The sequence below is a fragment of the Eurytemora carolleeae genome, unplaced genomic scaffold (assembly GCF_000591075.1).
Source record: "Eurytemora carolleeae unplaced genomic scaffold, Eaff_2.0 scaffold894, whole genome shotgun sequence".
Lineage (NCBI taxonomy): Eukaryota > Metazoa > Arthropoda > Copepoda > Calanoida > Temoridae > Eurytemora > Eurytemora carolleeae.
Window position 1 is genome coordinate 95,225 of NW_019396781.1, and position 22,024 is coordinate 117,248.

The window sequence follows — 22,024 nt, forward strand, 5'->3', positions numbered from 1 at the left end:
CACGAGAATGTTCTTAAATTGGTTTTACATTTATAAGTTGATTTTTAATAGGGAAAACTTAGTTAGGGTTCCCAAGCTAGTATATTTTATCTGGATATTGTAAAAATTCAGAAGATTTTAATGATTTGAATTTTATCAAGGCTTGAGTTCAAGAAGATTATAAAAATTGAAAACCTACATCTCCTGAGGAAAACCTGACATGCTTTAAACAAATTTATCTTTTCAAAATTAACAAAAAATAAAGATGATACCGAACGATAGAATTATAATGCAAACTTACATGTTCTTGTTTGTTCAGTGGATTAACAAGACTTTTCCTCGACAACAACTTCATTGAGGAAATTTCAGGTTTGAGTTCAGAATTAGAACAAAAACCACGAGACTATTAATAACAATTGTAATAGTAATATTATATATACTATAGGCTATCAGGGTGCCTCACGCCCATCTTTTTTAATTCAACTTTTAATTTTTGCTCAATCCTTCAGCATTTTCTCTTCGATAAAACAATAATAAAAATTTTGCAGATTTACAATTTGTTCCCTAAATTTTCAAAATGTTACGAAAAAAAAAAATTTTTGGAGGCAAGTTTTTTTCAATCTGAGAACCCATAAACATTCCTTGGGTGAGATAACCACACAAATTTTGGGCCCGCTTGTTTATACGTTTATTGGACACCAACAAACACACAGATAGACAAACAATTAACGCTAAAATTGAGACATAAAAAAAATAAGCAATGGTAATTACAAATTAATTGTTCCTTTATTTTCAGGATTGGAGGTTTTACCGCATCTAGAATGGTTGGATCTTAGGAAACAAAATGATCTTTAAATATTCACTTTATGTAAACATTAAAAAAAACTTTTTGACACCAATTTGTTTTATATTTAGTTTTTTTTACTTAAAAAACAGCCAAAAGTAATTCTCTGATAAGAGTTGAATTAAAATTTTTGAAAATTTAAAAATAAAATGTAAATTGTAAAATGTAAATTAACCTTAACACTTATTTTGTTAAATGGACTGTAGATGTAATATCAAGTGACCTTCCACTGACAGTGGGCAATTGAAAAATGTCTACGATACAAAGTTTTACATATATTGTGTAACTTCCATGTTGCATTTATAAATCAATTGAAAGAAATTATTTATTTTCGTATAGTTTACATTTATAAATTAATTGAAAGAAATTATTTATTTTCGTATAGAACTATATTTTTAGATAGAAAAACAAAAATGTATATGCCATCCGTAATGAGAGAAAAGTTTAAAGTGTACCACGCACCTCTGACCCTTTAGTAAAAGTAAATTTAACCTAAAGTCTAACCGCGTCAACCTTGTTGTACCGGCTAGTACTATTGAGTGTCTGCTTTATTTACCCAATGTCCAGGCGATACAGTACAAACTGGGACTGGAAAGGTTGACCCGGCTCGGAAATTCAAATGTACTAAGGCTGCACCTGGTACCGCTGTGTATCGGACATGCCATCAATGGAGGGTTACTTGAAATTAAGTGTTAAGTACCTTAAAGAAAAAATTCCAATCGACATAGCAATTTCTTTTTAAGGGAAATTAATCTTTTGTTTTCTTAATTAGCTTTAACCGGATTAAGAAAATCGAAAACCTGGAGATGCAGAAGAATATAAAGGGACAGATAAAAAGTGCATTTAACTATTTTGTATTATGCTTTTACAAAACTTGAAAATGCATATGTCATTTTATTTAGCAAAATGTAGCGAATTCTTCGTGATTCGTAATTGATTTTTTAAATTTTCATTTTATGACTTTCATTCCATTTTTAAGTATCAAAATGTAATAACGATATCAGAATTGATTTCGTTAATGGTGTAGTTATGAACGACTTGAACGAACTATTATAATTTTAATCCACTCGTATAGGTTCTAGCAATCTTCAACAACTCTATTGAACAAATTGAAAATCTTCATCACATGACTAAACTAGGTGAGATATAAAAAGCAAAAAAATAATATCAATAATAATGAATAATGATAAAAAATTATATTAATAGCTAATGTTTAAACTATGGAGTTTTAAACTTTTGTTTGACAAGGAAAGGTTTGGATGCATGCATTATTAAATTGTAATACGGAGAGACCCATATAACTATGGAATAAGAAGACGACTGTAAGACGTAGATTAATGATTTTAAATATTCCGATGAACATAAAAGAGCAGAAATAATGGAGTTTAACTCTTTACACAGACTCCCTTAATTAAGCTACTGGTTAAACTATTTGATTTATATTTTGTTCATAGTTTTATGGACTCCACTGTAATTTAGAGGTTCTGAGATTAGGAAATAACAAGATATCAGACAGGGAATCTATTCTCTACATGAGAAAACTTCAAAACCTGAAAACCTTGAGCCTCAAAGGAACAAATTGAAACATTTTTTTGCTTCTAATTGCCTCTCATTTTTATTGACAGGAAATACATGTAAATGCACAAGTGAATCAAGGTCAAATAGGAAGAATATATCTTGATTTAAGATTTTAAGATTTTATAAATAATTCTTAATTCTTGATGGCTGTCAATGCATCTTATTGATATGTTATAGGGTAACTCCGGTTTGAAAGAATGACCAAATACTGTAAAGGAATTGAAAATATGAGTTTGTGGCAAAGACTCAATTCTTTTAAAAGAATGCTGTGTTTCAAAATGCATATGTTAAAGGAAACCCTATCACCAATATGAAGGATTTTGAAGGATTTGTTGCAGCTTTTCTCCCTGGTCTTGTTTATTTTGAATTCAAAATGGTGAATTCAAGAACAAGAAGAATATTCACAGAACTGTTCCAGGGAGAACTCTTCAAGGTTTTAGATTTTAAAACTTTACAATTAAAGATATTATTTTTAGGTATCTATATGTATACAGACATATAATTGAGCAAATGCGCGGTACATATGAAGAAAGTTTAGCTTGTTATACAATATGCATATTAAACCGATTTTTAAGAAAATTTATCTTAAAGTGACTGTCAGCGCAATATTCAGAAACTCTTTCTTTATAAAGGTTTCTATCTACAGATAAAAGATGTACAATTATGGTGGAAATATTACAATCCTATATATATAAAGGTTTCTATCTACAGATAAAAGATGTACAATTATTTAATTTAATATTTCAATCCTATATATATAAAACGACTAGTTTTACGCTCAGAAAGTATCGGTAAATAGTCAATTATCTAAAATGTCTACAAATGTGAAAAAAAAACGTACTGAATAAATAAACGAAAAATACCCAGGTCCAGGGGAAGGAGGAGAATGAGGAGAGTAAAGCGAAACTACAGAAGGAAGAAAAAGAATTGAAGGAGAGAGAGAAAAAAGCATTTGTTGATAAACTCAGGTAAACAGTTACTTATTCAGATAAAAACGGATGTCAAGAAAAAAGATTGGTATAATTTTCTTAAAGTTTAATTTCTAGTGACTCTTGTGCTAAGATGGCAATGCCCGATGAACAACTGTACCCTTGAAACCTAAATCAGGTCAAAAATGTGTAAATTGCCGTTTTTTTTTCTGAGTCGAAAAGTGTTTATTGCTGAGAGTTTCTCCATTGTTTCTTAAAAACAAGAAATGCGCAAGTCACTTCCGCAGAGAGACCGAAAAAGAAAATAAACAGTTTAAAGAAACAAAACATTGATATCTAATTCATATTTGATCAAACAAAGCTTCAAAGGTACCATTGTAAATCAGACATTGACATCTTGAAATTACGCATACAGTCCCTTTAAATATGTGCGAAAATGTTGAATTGAAGAATATAACATGGTATCTCAATGTTAATCCTACTTTAGAGGAATAGATCTGCTAAACAGTATGTTTACTGAACACTTAACGGAAGAAGAAAAGGTTGGAGAGGTTCAGAAAGCTCTAGGTAAAATTATATGCAAGGGGTGAGAAATAAAGTGTGAATACTGACAGCTTGTCTAAAAATACATTTATGTGTAATTCCCATTTTTGGTCACAATAATCTCACGAGTCGAGAAGGAGATAATTCATTAGGTGTACCGTCCCGTCTTGTCGCCTCTAGGAGATAATTCAGTAGGTGTACTGTCCCGTCTTGTCGCCTCTAGGAGATAATTCATTAGGTGTACTGTCCCGTCTTGTCGCCTCTAGGAGATAATTCAGTAGGTGTACTGTCCCGTCTTGTCGCCTCTATGTATATTGTACAGGGTACAGCTTGTCCTAACTACATGTCCGTCCGTTAAATGAACCGGAGTTTTCAGTGTGGTAAGTTTAAAAAAAAGTAAAAACTGATAACTTTCTATTTAGAATGTCAGGAGAAGTTCAAGAATGATTTTCTGGTTATTCTGAGTAAACTTTACAATCTTGGGCTACAAGAACTAGAAGAAAGGTTACAAATTAAATGGATTAAATTAATACTTTTAGATATGTTGCTTTCTTAAAGAAACTGTAGAGATGGCATGTTAAATTTACAATAGTAGCCTCTTAAGTTTGTCTGCTCGATGATGTTATTTTTCTTGCTGATAATTTAGGGCTTTCGGAAACTGTAATGTCACTTGCAAGATTACTCCTTTATTAGTTAGAAAAATAAGGATATCTGTGTCGTTGATAATCTTATAAAGATTTAAAGGGTATCGTCGTGAATCGGATATGCCACTCTATAGACTAAAGGTCACTTTAAATTACGTTTACAGTCCCTTTTGAACCAGATAAAACTGAGATTTATTATTGTGTAAATCAGAGAGATTGAATGGAAGAGAATAGATGAGGGGATTGATCTAGCTAAACTAGAACTAGAGAAGGATAGTTTACAAACTATTCAAATATTTTCAGAGGTAAATTTTTCTACACATTTATTCATTCGATAGGGGATACTGAAGTTTTTGTGACGTCATCAGGAATTGCACAAAAAAGTGTAAAGGTTTTAAAAACACAGCTCCGAGAAAATTGTAATATTTTTATATATATTGCGAATGACAAATCAATTATATTTATCAGTAAGATAGTGAAACCCATTAAAGGGAGTCTCTGGCCATACACATGTAGTCGAGCTGAGAATGCAGTTTTGTAGAGTTAATTTTTATTTTCTCAGTCTGTTCCGAAACAACTGTTCAGTTCACCGTAGAGTTTTGTTACATTTTTCGTGGTCGTCGTTGAATATTATTTTAAAAACCGATTCATAAAATCATCCCTCCAAAATGAACAATTTAGGAGAATTTTCAAGTTACAATATGTACTCTTGCTGAACTAAATGCACCGTAAAAACGTCTTATATAGGTCTAAAATGAAAATTTCTCTACAATACTGCATTCTTACATTAACTACCATGTCCAGCACGCCGATCTCCCCCTTTAACCATGTCAGAATATAGAAGATTATTGTGTACACTTAATCTTTATGTAAATAATTATGTACCAGGTTAAGCAGGATATGCTGGATAGGATGATAGAACTAGGAGACCAGTTACTGGATCTGGATCCAGATTCTATATCAGAACTTCAGGTTCAAGAGGTAGAAACCTACAGGTACTATAGTGATAAACAGAAAACTCTAGTATAGGAAGACGACTCCCAGACTCAAGTTATGACTTTAAATATTACAATAATTAGCAGCAATTGTGCAGTGTAAACAGACCTATTTAACTTAAAAAGTTACTAGTACAACTATTTATTCTAAAAGGTTTATGCCGTCTTCAACAGATTTCTGGTTCTCAATGTACATAAAATATTAAGATCGTAGAATGGTGATATATAATATATCTTCATTATAGTGATTTTTACACAAAGATTAAAAAATATAAATTTAAGTCACTGCCAACGTAACTTCAAGTGTGTCTAATGCTTCTCTATGCGGAATGCCTCTCTTGTCAAGACAGAAAAAAAACGAAAAAAACTTCCGCATTGTTTCTAAGAAAAGGATTTAAAGGGTCGCTTGCATAACGTCGACAATCCTTTTAAGCTAAAATCAATCTCAAGTAGAACCTAATTTTATGGAAATGCTCCATTTTGTTTATTTTGATTCACCGACATAGGGTCAAAGGATCTCTAGGGTCAAACGACATAAGGTAAATAACCTATGTTCAAACGACAAGCGGTCGAAAACGCGACAAAGGGTAAAACGACAAATTATAAGGTCAAAAAGTGCGACAAACGAGCAAACTTGAACTATTTTTATGTTCATTAGAACTAGTAGCCGCAGCGCTCGGCCCCCTAGCATGTCATAACTGCAGCGCTCGGCCAAGAAATTGTCTTTACCTCACCTAACACTGAAATAGTACATAAACTTTTTTCCATTTTGACCTTTTGGCGATTTACCCTTTGTCGCGTTTTTGACCGTTTGTCGTTTGACCCTGGGTCGCTTGACCTATGTCGTTTGACCCTGTGTCTTTTACTCTATGTTGTTTGACCCTGTGTCGTTTACTTTATGTTGTTTGACCTTATGTCGTTTACTCTATGTCGTTTGACCCTGTGTCGTTTACCCTATGTCGTTTGACCCTGTGTCGTTTTACCCAATGTCGTTTGACCCTGGGTCGTTTGACCCTATGTCGTTTACCCAATGTCGTTTAACCCTATGTCTGCGAACCTTTATTTTGCTATTGGGTTAACATTCTAATAAACGAATATTTTCTGTTAATTGAAACTTATTTTCAGAGAAGAGTATAGAATGAAGTGTAAAGAACTAAACAAGAATCTTCTAAAGCATGAAGTTATTCTGATAAATAGTATAGAGGTACAGTTAAAGTACATGTATGTAAAAGTACGATCTATATTTAAAAAATACAAACCATATTTTTTAATGTGCTACTTTTAACAGACTAAACATCATATTTTAGAGTATGATAGAGGCTTATGAACAGAAGTTAGGATCAATGACTGCTAGATTTCTAAACAGTTGTGGAGGATTTTTACAAGAAGCAAGAGACCTAGAGACATTATATTTTCAGGTAGACAATATTTTTTACTTTTTACTTATGATGTTGTATGTTGTGAACCTAATAATTGTCCTAAAAAGGCTCGACACTTTTCGATTTAAGTAGCCTTTGTGTACAAGGAATTGTTAACACAAAATACATTTTTGAATGTCAGAATGGAAAAAATTCTTTCAAAAATAACCATCGTGTTTTTTCTTCTATCGTTGTTTTTATAAAATTAAAGAAATTCAAAGAATAGTGCGATGGTTATTTTCGCTTGAGATTATATATCATTCTGGTAATCAGGAATACCTATTCAAGCTGTGAGATGAGCTCATTTTCGCTCCTATTCCCGAAAATTTAGGATATTATGTTATTAAGCGAATAATCCATTAAATAACAGGAATAAAACATTAAAATACAAATGGGGTTTGCACATAATCAAAGTATGAATAAATGTGTCAATATGATAATATCTGTACAATCCAGTATCTCCTGGAGCTGGTGGACACCTTTGGAGGAATTAGGACGGATACTTTACTCAGTCTAGTCGCTTTATGTCATGACGCTCATCAGGTTTTTACAATATAATAATAACAAAAAAAATACTAATAATAATGGTGATACGATTAATGTCCTTAGCCAGTATTTGTTTAGAAGGTACTGGATAGACGGCAGGAGGGATTACGGTTGGCAGTCAATACTTGGAGAGAAGATCATTTTAGACACATTAGAGAAACAGAATTTAACAGGTTAGCAATTTAAAATTCAGTGTTTATATACTCCAAACCTCATAGAGTAAATAAAGTAGGTGTTATATTTCCACATTTTTGAAAATATATTTCAGTCGGGGTTGACCCTCGACACTTCTTAGCATTTGTTTCTGCAGAAAATTGAAAGATTAAATATTATTGTACGTAATAACATTAAAGTATCAAAGGTCTCTTATCCTAAATATAAAGAATGTAATGGAGACTTATGAATCCTTCATTTATTTTATACAAGGTTCTTGTTTTTCTAATCTATATTAAATCGAAGTTGTCAATCTATAAAAAAAACATATCTAAGATATTATAGTTGTCGTGACACCCATAAAGCTGTTGAATTTAAGTAATAGTTTGTCTTTGATGTTGTTATATAGCAAATAGCTTGAAAATCTACTCTTTATGTGAAATGAATCGGTGTACACTGTAAAACTATTGTGTTTCATGGTCATTGGACAATGTAAAATCATGACTTGAGTCTAAAAGTCGTCTTCCTATTCCAGTTTTCTGGGTATTACTGCGCAGTTAACCTTACTTAGGCTCTTGAACAATTTATACCAGTTATTGTGCAGGGCATTACTTAAAAAAACTTGTTTTTCTGTCGGAATGATTTCATTGACTCCCTGTATTGTTAACAAGGTTTTATAATAAGGTTGCTTACCGTCGACTCTCCAATGTACGGAAAATGTTGTCTCCGTAGCATGCATAGATAAAATCCTCATATGACGTCACTCTCGCCTCTATAATCAGTGAAATCATATTAGGAATTATCTATCTATGCTCAGGAGACGACATTTCCCGTACATTGGAGCGCATCTAGAGTAAACAACCTTATACAACCTTGATTTTGAAGGTCTAGGAGCCGAGTACTAGAGATATCCCAGTATGTAGATTGTGTAAGACAGGAACTAGAAGATATAGAAGTTTTACCTCAAGCAGAATGCGTAGAAACAGAGGAGTAAACGAATAAGGGACTGTCGACGTGTCTCCAAGTGACTGTTTAATTCAAGAGTTTCATGCCCGATTCACAACTCTGCTCTTTAAACCTCTCTAGGATCCAGGAAGCAATGCTGAGATATCGTCTTTTTTATTTCATGAAAACAAATAATTTTGTTAATTCAATTTCTAGCTTCTATTGCACTAAAATCTTAAAATCCATAAAGAAAATCATAATTTGAAACCATCCATTTTTAGATAAAAGAGCAACATAACCTTGATAAACTTTGCTTAGAAAAAGATTTGAAAGGTACCGTCGTAAATCGGGTATGCCCCCTTTAAAGGGACTTTAAGCGTAATTTCAATGAAAATAGCAATGCCCTATTTACAACGGTACCCTTAACAGCTTGTTGTAAAAGAGATGTCAAAGGAAATAAATTTAAAACAATTTATAATTTTCTACTTTCCTTATCTTTGCAACCATGTGTAGACCTTTAATATCTCCAACTATGAATTCAAGTAAATCAAATGATCAATGTTAGAAAATCAAAAATCGAAATTAGAGTGTGTGGCAAGAGTCCGCAGTTCCTTTTTATTAAGTTTAAAACCATTCAATGTATTGTTTCTCTGACGTTAAAGGTCATTTTTATATATCTCTACATGTAAAAAATACCAAAATGTAATTTATATTTCTTACTTTTACAGCTTTAACATTATAAATAAACGCTAACATGAAAACCTTTTTATTACATTTAAATAATTATCACAGATAAAACACAAAACACAAAAAGAACTCCTATGATTGGCCACATTTTACCAATATGTGCAAGTTATATATCATTGTAGGGTTTTAATTTGTTTAGAAAATAATCTAATATATAAGGCTAAACTTTTGCATATATTTTTAACAATTCTGACATTAGTATCACATTTAAGTACTTGTTTTTTGATATGGTTATTGCGATAACTTAACTCGAACTAGTTGAAAAAATATTTTTTGTTTAATTTCTAGAAATAATAGTAGACCTATGAAAACCTGTCAATAAGTAACAGAAATTGTTTATCATTCTTAAATATTTCTAGGTTTAAACTGACACTTATCAGGGATTTTGAAATAGATTATATGTTTTTTCTAAGTTCAATAAATTGACAGAAAAATAATTGATTTATTACAAATTCTCATAAAATATCTTGATGTACTCATGCTCAGTTTCTTTTATTGCAGATTACGAAGGAAGTAGAAACTTTAAACTTTACTGGAAACTGTTACTTACATTGCCCCTGCATAATTCATTTTTCCTAATCGTTAGATTTTTTATCTAAATTGACGGTTTTAATCCTTCCTTCCCCTCTGCGTAGAATTCAAAAGTCCAGATCTGTGAAGATGTTGTGCTGCATACATTCATGGATAGTTCTTCTCCGGGTATCTGAGAACCACTGTCCAGGCATAGATTTGACTCCAGGTGTCTGTTAACATTGAAAAACAAAAATATTCATAAAATGTAATTTTACCTTTAAGAGTTGAAGAGAAGCTATTTTTTATCCCACAGTTTTGTGAGAAATATAAAAATAATAATACGAATAAAAACAGTTTTAAATAGAAAATTTTGTTTTCCTTATTTGTCCGATACTGTTTAGCTCCCACTCTTGGTTTCCTCCACCCTCAATCCGACATGCGGTCATCCGAACCTGACTCTGAATAAAAAAGGTTTTCAGGCGGTAACTCCCAAAATGTTGACGGCACTGACCGTCAAAAAATAAGCGTTAAAGTTCCTGTCCAGAAAATATGAAAATTTTAAAGGAAAAAATTGGACAAAATTATGGTTTCATTTTTTTTTAATTTCAAGGGTGATTTTCACAATACTGACCAAAGCAATTCATAAATTAAACCAGAAATATTTGGATCACAAAGATACATGCTGATTCAGAAAAAAAATATTATCTGGAAGAAGAAAAAATAAATTCAACTGACCTTCAAAACATCATTGACCTTGTTCTTGGTGACCTCGCCACACATATATTCATTCCTTAGCGCTCCTTTCTTACTGAGAGAAAAATACTGGGAATCTCCAAGGAAGGGATGACAGGGATATTCTCCAAGAATGTAGCTGCTTAGTTTGTGCGCCTAAAAAAATAATAAAAATTAAAAAAAAATAATATCTAAAGTTTTATTTTTATAAAATATAGCTCAGAGGTTGTAATTTCCGATTATTATCAATGTACTCCCTTTTTTTGTTGAAACCAAAATCTTTGTATTTTAGCTATTGCAACAGATGTTTAGAAACATACTTTTTTTTAGTAGTTTCTGAAAAGTCGAATATTTTGAACTTATTTCAAGACACAATTTTGAAATTGCAAACATTTTTTATTAGACATTGGTGATTCATCAAATCATTATTTTTTTATTTTTTTCGCCTGATGTAATTATATCTGGTAAATGATTAGAAAACCTCACCATATCTCTTTGAAGATGATCGATGCATATTTCTTTGCCCGCATTTTTATTTCTCACCCTGAAAGATAAGCTATTTAAAAAGTGTTATGAACTGAACAATTTCATGAACAATTATCTACAATCCACATATATTTAGATAATATATTTATTGCAACATTTAACAGACTTCAGCTCAGCTGAAGAATCCTTACTTTATATTTTTCAATCGCTGATTTGTAATGATTATTGTTGTTATCAAGATAATTAAAGTTCCTGTTTTGTTTTTAAACTACTGAAGTAAATATTATTACCTGCCATATGCTAAAGATTGTTCATCCATTATGAATTTATGAGGATAAACTGTTTCAAGGAACCAACGGAAAGATTTACACTGTAATCTGAACAGAAATCATAATATATCGAGCATTATATTAACCGGCCATGAAATGGTAGATATCAATCATAGTGGTAAATATCAATCACAGTGGAAAACATTAAGAAATGCTTCCATCTATAAATCGTCAAATATTCTAGTTTTCTAACCTGATGTTGTAACCGGTTGGTTTTTAAAAATACCAACAGGTTGGAAAAATATAGGAATAACTAAATGGATATTCTTAAAAATAAAGAAAAACATATTTTAATAAACTATTATTATGAAATGTTTCGTTAAAAATTCAAGTAGTAGATGTAATGTTATAAAATAAAAGTAAGATTCATTTAAAGAAATAAAGCAGATGTTTCGAAAATGTACAAATTCACTAACAGTATAGTTATATCACAATTGATGTATCCTTATCTTTAATTATTGTATCCAGAATAAAGTAACGTTACCTATCTATAATTCACTAACAGTATAGTTATATAACAATTGATGTATCCTTATCTTTAATTATTGTATCCAGAATAAAGTAACGTTACCTATCTATAATTCACTAACAGTATAGTTATATAACAATTGATGTATCCTTATCTTTAATTATTGTATCCAGAATAAAGTAACGTTACCTATCTATAATTGCAAATCTCTCTGATAAATCTCCAATATCTTTTCCTTTCAGATCATTTCGATGCATGTAGAAAAATCTCTTTTTTATTAAAAACACATTTTATAATTATTTCTCAAAGGAATTGAGTTTTAGCCATACACTCTGAACTATAAATTCTGGTAGATCAAGTAGTTACCACAATCAGATTGTAAAGATTTAGGGATTAGAACACTTAAGTTGGTTGCAAAACCCAAATTCCTTTGTTGTAAAAAAAAGACAATAAAAATTGAAACAGAAAACTTTCTAAGTTATACAACCATTATGGAAAATAAATTGTAGATGAACAAAAATGTTTTTGTTTTTAATTCCTTGAATTCGTCCATCCAGACTTCAGCCATCCTTGCTGTGTTTATCCCATGGCTGTCGTGGGGGATAAAATATGGATGAAAAGGTCTGCAGAGGAGAATAAATAGTTTATTAACAATAGCTTTAATTATTAGAAAAGGAGGGATGAATCGAATTCATCGGATTGATCCAAGGGAACTGAGTTATTTTCCTTGAATTTTCTAATTCCTATTATCTTTTTGACCTGATGCAATGGTGTAAATCTTTGATATTTCAAAGTTTAAAATATCAAAGGTTTACAACATCAGGTTTTAAAGAAATAAAGATTAGAAAATTTGAGTTTGTGCCAAAGTCTGTTTAAAAATTATGTTTAAAGCCTCTTTCAATTAGTATCCTTGTCTGCATAATGCGTAATGTGTATTGTATAACAAGTATTTACATTTTCGGGATTTGAGACCGATTTCTATCTTTTAAAAGAAAACTATTTGTCCCTGAAAATATGTCCAACTTGACTACAAGGATGAATCTCCATGCTACCACCACATCTAAACACGACGTTTCAATATTTTATATTCTCCAGGTCTTTGGTTAAACAGATAAACTAGAACAAACCTCCAAACTCTGAAGGACAACTCAAGGTTCTCTCCTCCCCAACCTGACATTCCCTCATCATATCCTTTAGTGTCAAAAAGATTAATAGATAAAAGTTGGAGTTTAGTTATTCATTTATAAACAAATATTTATTTTGAAACCCTGTTTATTACAATGCATATGGCAGAAAAATAATGAGAAAAAGTGTCGAAATTTGGCTGAAAATGTTGTTCTTTTCTTGCAACCCTGTCTGATTGAAAATGATGGAGATACTAGAGAAAAATTATAATATGTTACTCTTTGTATAGATAGAGGATCAATTTAAACTTTTAATTGAGAATGACTTGTCTCAAAATACACGCGTTCTATATACCTCCGATCTTCCAGAAGAATTCCCTTTGTATTGCGAATAAACCTCCAGCCATAGTAGCAGTTTTAGCAGGATCTGTTGGTTTACGGGTCTTACGAACCTAAATAATTAACATTAGAAAATACAGGCATTTTCATTATAATAACATTTCGATCATTTTTGGGAGTTGCCAATTTTTTTGTAGTGTAATAAAATTGTTGTGTATTTGCGACTTAACTGCAAGTCATCTAAAAAAATAAGAAATATTTGTTTACAATTTTATGTACTTTTAATTGATAATTATAAGATAGATGATCCCGAGATATTAATTCATAAAATTACTATAGAGTGGTAACTAGACACTACGCTGTTAGTTTAGGGATATAAACTTTGTTTAATTGCTTTCCTCGCCATACTTTACACCTCAAGAACTTCTACATGTATCGGAGAATTTAATAATCTAACTTCTAAGATAGTCATGTAAAATGTTAATTAAGTAGCTAACTTGAATTTTTATGAAAATTGGTTTTGCTAAATTGTTTATTACCGAGTCTACGCGCTAAACTGTTTAACTTATAATATTTATTAGTCTTCATAATCTCTTGAAAAAGTTCGTTTAAATCTAAGATTATAAAAGATGAAATGAAATTCACTTCAGCATTTATTTTCTTCTTTTCAGCATTTAAGACATGTTTTAAGTTTACAGTTTACAAAGCATAGCGGAGTTCAGAAATGTTTTTTAAACTTTTTAAAGCTCATGTCACTAGTCCTCATCTTGCAGTACAATAAAGTGTCCTGACTCCTGAGCCCGCGATTTAAAAACTTCGGCGCCAATTCCTACCTTGAAAATCCGCCAAATAGAACATTAAACCGGTTTTTTAAATTCAAATCTGTGGAAAATAAGATGCAACTTGAATCCGAAAGCTCAAGCCGTAAATAAGGTCCAACGACAGCTTAGACCTGAGCCGTATTTTCCCGAGTTTTTTAAATCGTGGGCTCTGGTGTACCTCAGCGGGTTGAGATTCCCAGGTAAAATGACCGCTCCAGGTAAACCCTCCGACAGACACGTCCCCTCCTCCTCCTCCGTAGTAGGAGATCGTCGAGGCGTCGATCATATCAATCCTGGGAATCTGGACAACCGTGGGATCTTCCAGGATCCGTTGAGCCATCGGTTCTAACCATCCTGATAAAAAAAAACTATCAAATACTATACACGTAGGTTTTCAGATTTGTTAAGAATTCAACAAATAATTCATAAATTATATGCTTCAAGATGAAAACATTTAAAATTATTCTTATGTATTGGTACTTTTTTTTAATAATATATAACTATATATATATATATATATATTATCTATGTTAGCTATAGCTGGCCTTGCGATATATTCTTTACTGGCAGAATCTAAGCCTAATCCATACTTGAGGACGGTTTATATCAAATACTTGGAGGAAAGTAAATTTTAGGTGAGATTCCCATTTTACTCCTTTTCTTTTTCGCAACCCCACCCCTCCAAACATGGTTCTGTTATTCCTCAAATAATAACCTGTTGTTGCCTCGCAATGTGAATCTAGGAAAACCAGAATATCTCCGGTAGCGACCTCAGCTCCAGTCAATCTGGCCCTATACAGTACAAAATACAACATACATCTTTATTCTTGGATTTTTGGTATCTTGATATGGTGGATTAGCCTTTTATTACAATTGAAAAGCATTTAACCAGCAAGAATAGTATTAGTCGAGGATGATTGATACTATCTCAAGTGAATTTCAAATGTAAATGTTGCCAGGTAAAAGTTATAAAAATTCCAGTATCCATGGATGGATAAGTGTTAGTAAGTGTTAAAGTTACTTGGATTTTTGATATAGTTTTTCGACACACTTTTGCAGTTAAAAAAATCATTGATTGCATTTTCACAAATGAACATGTCTTTAACCCCTGTCTCAACTTTCATCTCAAGGGCAAAATGACAGAGAGGGGGGGGGGTAAAAGGGGGCTTTGCCTGCCGCAACTATTTTCAGACAAAGATAGCGAACCTGGATAGGGCTAATATCTACCTGATTAATCCCAGCTGTGAGGGAGTTCTCACCAAGCCAACCTAGAATTAACATTATCAGTATGTTTAAATCTTAATAGCAATTTGAAAATGAATAAATTCTAAACTATATTTCTTTAAAAATCTAATCATTTTTTGTATATTTGAATCCAATTAAATTTTCTTGTGCACTACAATCAATAATTATTCTTTTAGAAAAATCATTTTTTGTATAAAACAATTTTCAATGAATCCCTTTAGTCTAAAAACTTATTTATACAAGTCCATGTTAAAACCAGCTCTTTATGTCATTAACTCTCAGAAAAATTAATCATTGCAATTTTAAACCCCCGTCGGAATAAAAAAAACCCGAGGGCGGAGTCCAAAAATAAATAATTGAATTTAATTCTTCTGTAAGTAAAAGAGAGTACATTTGAGTGAACAATACTCACCTTAGGTGGGAGTCTATGCTTGATGTAAAGAGGGAGTACCTCACTAATATCAGTATGATTGCTGGAGTCATCAACAAGGATAATCTAACCAATACATCTATCAATTAATTGAAAAGTCCAGGAATTTAAAAACAAATACAAAGTTACGAAAACAAAGAGCTCTGGTTTGAATCTATTTTCATAATGGATGGTTATAGTATCTTTAATTTAACAAACAGGGGTCAGTCCATTTGAAATCAGCCACCTTTTCCACCTTCGATTTTTTTCAAACTTTAAATATTATGTGAGACATTACATAATCAGTAACTTTTAGACTCTGTTGACCTCCGAGGTCATGAAGTTTTGACCTCGGCAAAGAGGCTGCTCTTTCAAATTACCATAACTTTTTTGCTATTTGAGATATTGACCTAATTTTAACATAATTTAATAGGCAATGAATAAGGCTTTATTTGTTGGTTCATAAAATCATCAATAAAATTAAATTTAGTGGTTTTTCGATTTTTTTTAAATTCACACAAAACACTTTGACCCACAGACGTTTTTCAGTTCTCCAAACCATATTTTTTTAATCCTACTATTCACATGTGTTACATTAATAAAATTAATCCATTTGTGAAAACTGAAACTTGTTGAATAATTTTTAATTAATTCAAGTTTATTTTGATTTTAAATACTATATAATGATTAGATAACTTACTTCAAATAGTTAAAGTTAAAAAATATCATGGTTTAATCTAATTAGTTAAAAAAAATAAAAGAAAAAGACTTTCATAAAACAATAAGGTTTAAATTTACCCCAAAAAGATTGTGTGCGGATTGTTTAAAAGTGAACGTATGAAGTTTTATAATTTCACCATTTAATATGTAAATATTTAAAAACAAATCACGAAATTGTTTTAAAACTTCAAACGTCAGAACAAAACGCAAAATATGAAAGAATCCTAAGGAATTTTTAAATTCTTGCAATCTACAACCTCTCTTAGAATATCTGCTGGGCTTCGGTCCAGAACACTCCAAACTGTTCTCAGAAGAGCAGAGAGAGCTTCATTGTTGAAGATTATTATTACTGGAAAAATATAAAATTATTTTGGGCCAAACAATTTTGATTCAAAATTGATTCTTTGACCTCCCCTCTCCACCATACCACCTAGTTGCACTTTTTTCTTGTAATAGAGGTTTATTTCAGTGTACCTGAACTCGAAGGTAAATCTTCTGTATATTTGAGTTTGCGACATTGTGTAGTACGCTTGTCTGGGAGTGACCTCCATAAGGATATTTTATCGCTCGCCACCTAAACAAGATTTTTATAGTCCTTAATCGGTTTGCAATAATATCAATTCAACAATTATTTTTTCTTAGGGGATCAGAGGCGTATGAAGAATACCACGGTTTAAGAGGTAGAAAAAAGGTAGGGTTTTAGGAGAAACAAACTCTTTTTTTCTTCAGTTTTAAGTATACACGAAGGAAATGATAATAAAAAAGAATAATAAATAAGGAAGAACGAACGAACTGTTCAAACTGTAGAGGGACATTTAAAAACTGTAAAAATTCCGTTTGTGAATATTACATTGTCGGGAAAGTAAGACTAAATGTCTGACCTTGTTGAAAGCCCAAATTTTCTCTAACTTGTCCCCTCTCTCCTTCTCTTCTCCTGTTAGATGAACTCCGTTCCCCTTCTCTCCAACCCCATCTTCAAACCCTTTCTCAAATTCACGAACAGAGTCAGGGATTGAGTCATCCTTAAAATAAAAATCAAGTTGTAGATATATATTTTTTGGGAAAAAATATTCATTTTTAAAAACTTGTGATTGTAAAATTATAAACCAAAAAGAAAATAAAAGGTAATTTTTACACTTTTTAGGATAAATTCTTTTAATTTTCTAATTGAAAAATATTAGATTTCTAATAATGGTTTCATCCAGATTAGCGAACAGCTTTTTTATTATACTTGAACAGTTTAGTAACAGATGTTAAGAATATTTTCAGCATCTGTATATTTTTAATGCATGATATAAATTAAGATAGATTCAAAGATAGCTCTTCGTTATTCATAACAAGTATTTCAATATTCTAGTATTCTAGTATTCAAGTATTCAGTATGAGTTTCAGGCGCTGTAGTTTTAGTTTTTGTTATATCCACAATCTTGATTAATTATTTATCAAATGTTAAAATATTTGAATGATATTGAGAAAGTGTATAACCTGAAATCCACCTCTTCGAAAATCCTTCATACTTTCTCCAACAACAATAAACCTAAAAGAAACATTTTAATAATAAATGGTTATATAAGTTCTACAGAATATCTAAAACCAAAATTATGAAAAAAAATCTGATTAAGGTTGTCTTTAAAATAGAGTCTTTGCCAAAAACTCAAATTTTTGAATTTCTACTTCTTTGCAATCTAATTATGTAAACCTATAGATATTTCAAACTTAGATTATTTGATCTAACATAATTGATAGTTTGAATTATCTATGACATTCAGTTGCAAAAGAAATTGGAATTAAAAAATCAGAGTTTGTGGCAAAGAATCAATTTCTTTTAAATTTTTTGCTTTTCCTATGCAAACATTGTTCATCTTTAATCTAAAATATTAAAGTTTTTTGCTCATATGACATATATTTTTGTACGTTATATCTGGCAAAACTGCTGGACCACATTGGCTAATATTTTTTAGGGAATATATGGAAACCTGGGGAAGGGGGGGGGGGTGATAGCCTATACAATTAGATTTTTTCAAAATGTAGTTTAAACTTTGCCAATTGCGGGTGCTCTAGCTAATAATTTATCAAAAAGATGCTTAAACCAATCTTTACTGTACTGCACTATAATATACTGATCTAGTATGAACTATACTGCATTAAATTTAAATTTAAAGAATTTGAGCCACGGCTAGCCGCGGCTCAAATGCATTTGGTTCCACTTAAAATTGTATTTTAAAGATTTAAGCCGGCGCTCATTTGAAACCGGTTTTTGGGTGATTTAAGACGCGGCTTAAATTCATTAAATTCGGACACACTATATACTATACTTTGATGGATCTAGGTTTTTGGGATGAATCTGTCCAAGCATTAATTCCTCCCGAGGTCTGGAGCTTGCTCTAAAAATAACACAATGTTTGGATGAAAAAGAATAAAAATATAAACTTTAATCAAAACAGAATAGTTATGGGAGTATAGAAATCAGAAACTTTCTGCTAAATAAGTATAGTTACAACGCATACTAGATGGTCGTTAACTTATTCTAAAGATAAAGACTAGATACAGACTTTACATTAAACAACGGATTCTGAACACAGATACAAATCAGTGATAAAGACCAGAGATACGGAATAGAGAGCGGGGATACAGATTAGTATAGTACGCGCTGCAATCCAGAAAACAGAATCCAGATCAAGAATGTAATGCAAGGAAAGGTAATTGCAGTTGCGTATACTCTGCGTACATGTTGAAACTAGTTTTCTCTGGGCGGAATTTGTAAACAAGAATAAATGCCTCAGTGTTCGTTTAGTATCCGAGGAGGTTAAAAGCATTGAATTTTGATAATTTTGTTAATTCACATAATAGTTTTCTATGACCAGAATATTTCATTGATTATTTATGTGAAAGATGGATCCCATGTCAGGCTTCGACATCCGTCTTGTGTTTACATTGCCGCCCAGTGACAGTACACTGCAGTGCAAAAGATGCGCACACCTCTGAAATAACTTTCCTTGCATTAAATCCTTGATCCAGATAAAGGGAAGAGAAAGATGTAGACTAGAGTTATATATTAGAAATACCACTACGGATATAGACTAAGAATACAGATTAGAGATCCAGATTATCAATACAGACTTGAGATACAGATTAGAGATACAGATTAAAAATACAACCTAAGAATACTGATTTTATACACGAGGCAAGAGATACTGACCAGGAATAATTAGGAATACAGACCAGGAATGAAGATTGGGAATACAGATTAGAACAGATTAAAGATTCAGACTTAAGATACAGATAAGAGATACAGAATAGTATTATACCGTCTAGGGATACAGATTATAAATACATGTACGATATTTAGAATATATGGATACAGACTCGAGATACAGATTTGTGAATAAAAGATGTAAATCACCAATGGATCGGTTAAATCATAAAACTTACTCGAACTGATGAACTATGACAAGAACGGTTCCTATGATATAGATGAAGATCATGAAAAGTCGGATGAGCCTGAAGTTGATCTTCATTCTCCAGTTCATCATCATTAATCTCATCCTTGTCATCATCTTGATCACGTTTTTTATCTCTTTTTATACTTCACCTCCAGTCATAAACTCATTCATTCATTCATCTTCTCTGCATTAAAAAAACTGTTAAAATTAGATTTAGTTTTATCACTGACTCAAGCGTATATCTCAACATAAGTATTAAATTGTATTTGCTAAAAAGATAGCTTGGACTAATATCACTGATAAGGTTTAGGTAGAAAATATTAGTACACATGTTAGAAATAGGTTTATATAAGGGGGGGGTACCGGAATTTGTTTGGCTTGATCCAAGTCATATTTGCTTGCATGATGTGTGACAGAACACTTTTCAGATAAAACTAAATTTTTATAATAAAATCGATTTGAAAGTAACACTTGTGGTAGCCGACGAATTACTTATAAAATACATAATTTAAACTTCATATTTAAATTCAATAAATCCGACATATAATTTTACTCAAATAGATACTTGATTATCTATTTGATTTTACTATTTATTACTCAATGACTGCAAGTATGAATAAATGTATATTAAAATATACTTTGTGCCGCCTCGCCGTTTATACGATGTGTAAAACAAAAATCGGAGCAATTTTTTAAAGTCCTAGCATCAATGAAACTAAAACAGGGAATAGGGGTGCAAAGTCAAAACTGTTGGGTGAAATGACGCTTATCTACAGCGCTTAAGCTCGATATACACTATGACAACTTTTAAATTTGAAAAATGGCTAGATCCCTTTATTTTAGTCACCCTTGTTTGGTACAATCATCATGGGATACCCGAGAGGAATTAAATTAATCAGTCATCAATGCTTGAATTTGATCCCAAGATTCACAACACAATAGTTCTGACTTCTGGATGATTTTAAGCTAGAACAGTTCTTTTTATAAGAAGTTGTCAATTTATTCATCATTTTATCTTAAAGAAATAAAGGATGAGAGAAACCCAAGAAAAAGAGAAAAACGAAAGAAGGAAAAATTACAGAGAAAAGAGAAGTCGAACAATTTAGCTATAAATAAAAAGCTACACTGGTCCTTTGAAGCAAAAAATAGACAAGATATTTTTTTAACAGGATTCCAGTTGAGACAATAAAATCGTACTGCAAGTTGTGGGAGGAATGTAAATGTAGTACATAGATACCTTTGGAAGTCTTGTCAGGGTTTAAAATGTAAAAAATATTGTTTCAGATGACGTCAATCAATTATTAGGTACTGTACACCGTAACTCTGCACAATGAGTGTACACTGTACAGTGTACACAATATCTATGCCTTATGATTCAGTGTATACAAATTATCTCTGCTTATCTTCGTACAGTGTACACTTGACAATTTTATCAATTTACAGTGTACATTACATACATATGTATGTCACTGTAAAGCTTTCATGGTATACTTTATCTCTATATAGTATATCTCTGTATAGTGTATCGTGTAGTACTGCAATGGATCAACTGGTATCAGGTAAATAGTGTAGATACACAGTGAAGAGTTAGAGGGGAAAGCCTGGAGTCTGTTGTCTGAGTGTTGGTGTGTGTGTTAGCCACCACCAGCCGGTGTATGCTTGAGATAGGAAGATATGATCTATCTATCTATCTTTATCATGCCTAGCTGTTTTGATAACTGCCTACTGCATGATCAGCTGTTTATTTGATAGGAACTACATTATTTATTGTCTAGCATTTAAATTCTTTACTTCAAATTTTAACGTAATCCAGTCAAGTCTTCACTCCATTTCATATTATTACTTGTTATGAAGAGGTTGTTCAGGGACCAATTCTAAGGTTATTCCCGGGACCATAAAGACTTGAGTATACGTATAACTAGTGAAGTAGTAAACAGGTGGTTCTATCCTATAACTGTTTACTAAGTACCAATATAGTGTACCTATATATTTAGTGTATTGTGCCTTCTGTACTTTTGTACTCGTTATATATATCCGGGCTCAGACTTATTGAAAAGCTGAGAACGAAGTTTA

General features: G+C 31.5%; 2 protein-coding genes across 3 annotated transcripts; one reads left to right on the plus strand and one right to left on the minus strand.

The window, feature by feature from the left end:
* Nucleotides 1-301: 301 nt before the first annotated feature.
* LOC111708634 (dynein regulatory complex subunit 3) lies at nucleotides 302-9,335 on the plus strand. The gene is made up of 16 exons (XM_023482072.1): nucleotides 302-348; nucleotides 776-815; nucleotides 1,596-1,647; nucleotides 1,899-1,962; nucleotides 2,303-2,395; nucleotides 2,695-2,834; nucleotides 3,269-3,369; nucleotides 3,818-3,897; nucleotides 4,296-4,377; nucleotides 4,729-4,822; nucleotides 5,406-5,512; nucleotides 6,638-6,716; nucleotides 6,820-6,930; nucleotides 7,387-7,473; nucleotides 7,555-7,649; nucleotides 8,515-9,335. Exons 3-16 carry the CDS (start codon nucleotides 1,630-1,632, stop codon nucleotides 8,621-8,623), a joined length of 1,260 nt encoding a protein of 419 aa, XP_023337840.1. The 5' UTR covers nucleotides 302-348; nucleotides 776-815; nucleotides 1,596-1,629; the 3' UTR covers nucleotides 8,624-9,335.
* A 204-nt stretch (nucleotides 9,336-9,539) lies between these two features.
* On the minus strand, nucleotides 9,540-21,386 carry LOC111708632 (probable N-acetylgalactosaminyltransferase 9). 2 transcript variants are annotated; one of them, XM_023482069.1, is made up of 21 exons: nucleotides 21,319-21,386; nucleotides 19,941-20,135; nucleotides 18,824-18,892; nucleotides 17,994-18,045; nucleotides 17,390-17,530; nucleotides 16,983-17,082; nucleotides 16,766-16,857; nucleotides 15,792-15,875; nucleotides 15,362-15,402; nucleotides 14,850-14,926; nucleotides 14,313-14,488; nucleotides 13,330-13,426; nucleotides 12,978-13,041; nucleotides 12,857-12,910; nucleotides 12,389-12,473; nucleotides 12,040-12,119; nucleotides 11,343-11,429; nucleotides 11,053-11,110; nucleotides 10,570-10,722; nucleotides 10,213-10,292; nucleotides 9,540-10,064 (listed from the first exon to the last, which is right to left on the minus strand). In XM_023482069.1, the coding sequence occupies exons 2-21, from the start codon at nucleotides 20,063-20,065 to the stop codon at nucleotides 9,917-9,919; spliced, it is 1,863 nt and encodes a 620-aa protein (XP_023337837.1). In that variant the 5' UTR covers nucleotides 20,066-20,135; nucleotides 21,319-21,386; the 3' UTR covers nucleotides 9,540-9,916. The 2 variants fall into 2 exon arrangements, with proteins under 2 accessions (XP_023337837.1, XP_023337838.1); XM_023482070.1 differs by lacking the exon at nucleotides 21,319-21,386 and adding an exon at nucleotides 21,189-21,211.
* Nucleotides 21,387-22,024: the final 638 nt, after the last annotated feature.

What these genes read in the sequence shown, in the direction of transcription:
- LOC111708632 (XM_023482069.1), bottom strand. Translation starts at nt 20,065, where the DNA reads ATGATGACAAGGATGAGATTAATGATGATGAACTGGAGAATGAAGATC. An exon ending in TCACAGCTGGGATTAATCAG is followed by an intron (nt 14,927 to 15,361) that starts GTAGATATTAGC and finishes TGTACTGTATAG; the next exon opens with GGCCAGATTGACTGGAGCTG. An exon ending in CAATCTTTAGCATATGGCAG is followed by an intron (nt 11,111 to 11,342) that starts GTAATAATATTT and finishes CTTATCTTTCAG; the next exon opens with GGTGAGAAATAAAAATGCGG.
- LOC111708634 (XM_023482072.1), top strand. An exon ending in AGAGGTTCAGAAAGCTCTAG is followed by an intron (nt 3,898 to 4,295) that starts GTAAAATTATAT and finishes CTTTCTATTTAG; the next exon opens with AATGTCAGGAGAAGTTCAAG. An exon ending in AGAGAAACAGAATTTAACAG is followed by an intron (nt 7,650 to 8,514) that starts GTTAGCAATTTA and finishes TTGATTTTGAAG; the next exon opens with GTCTAGGAGCCGAGTACTAG.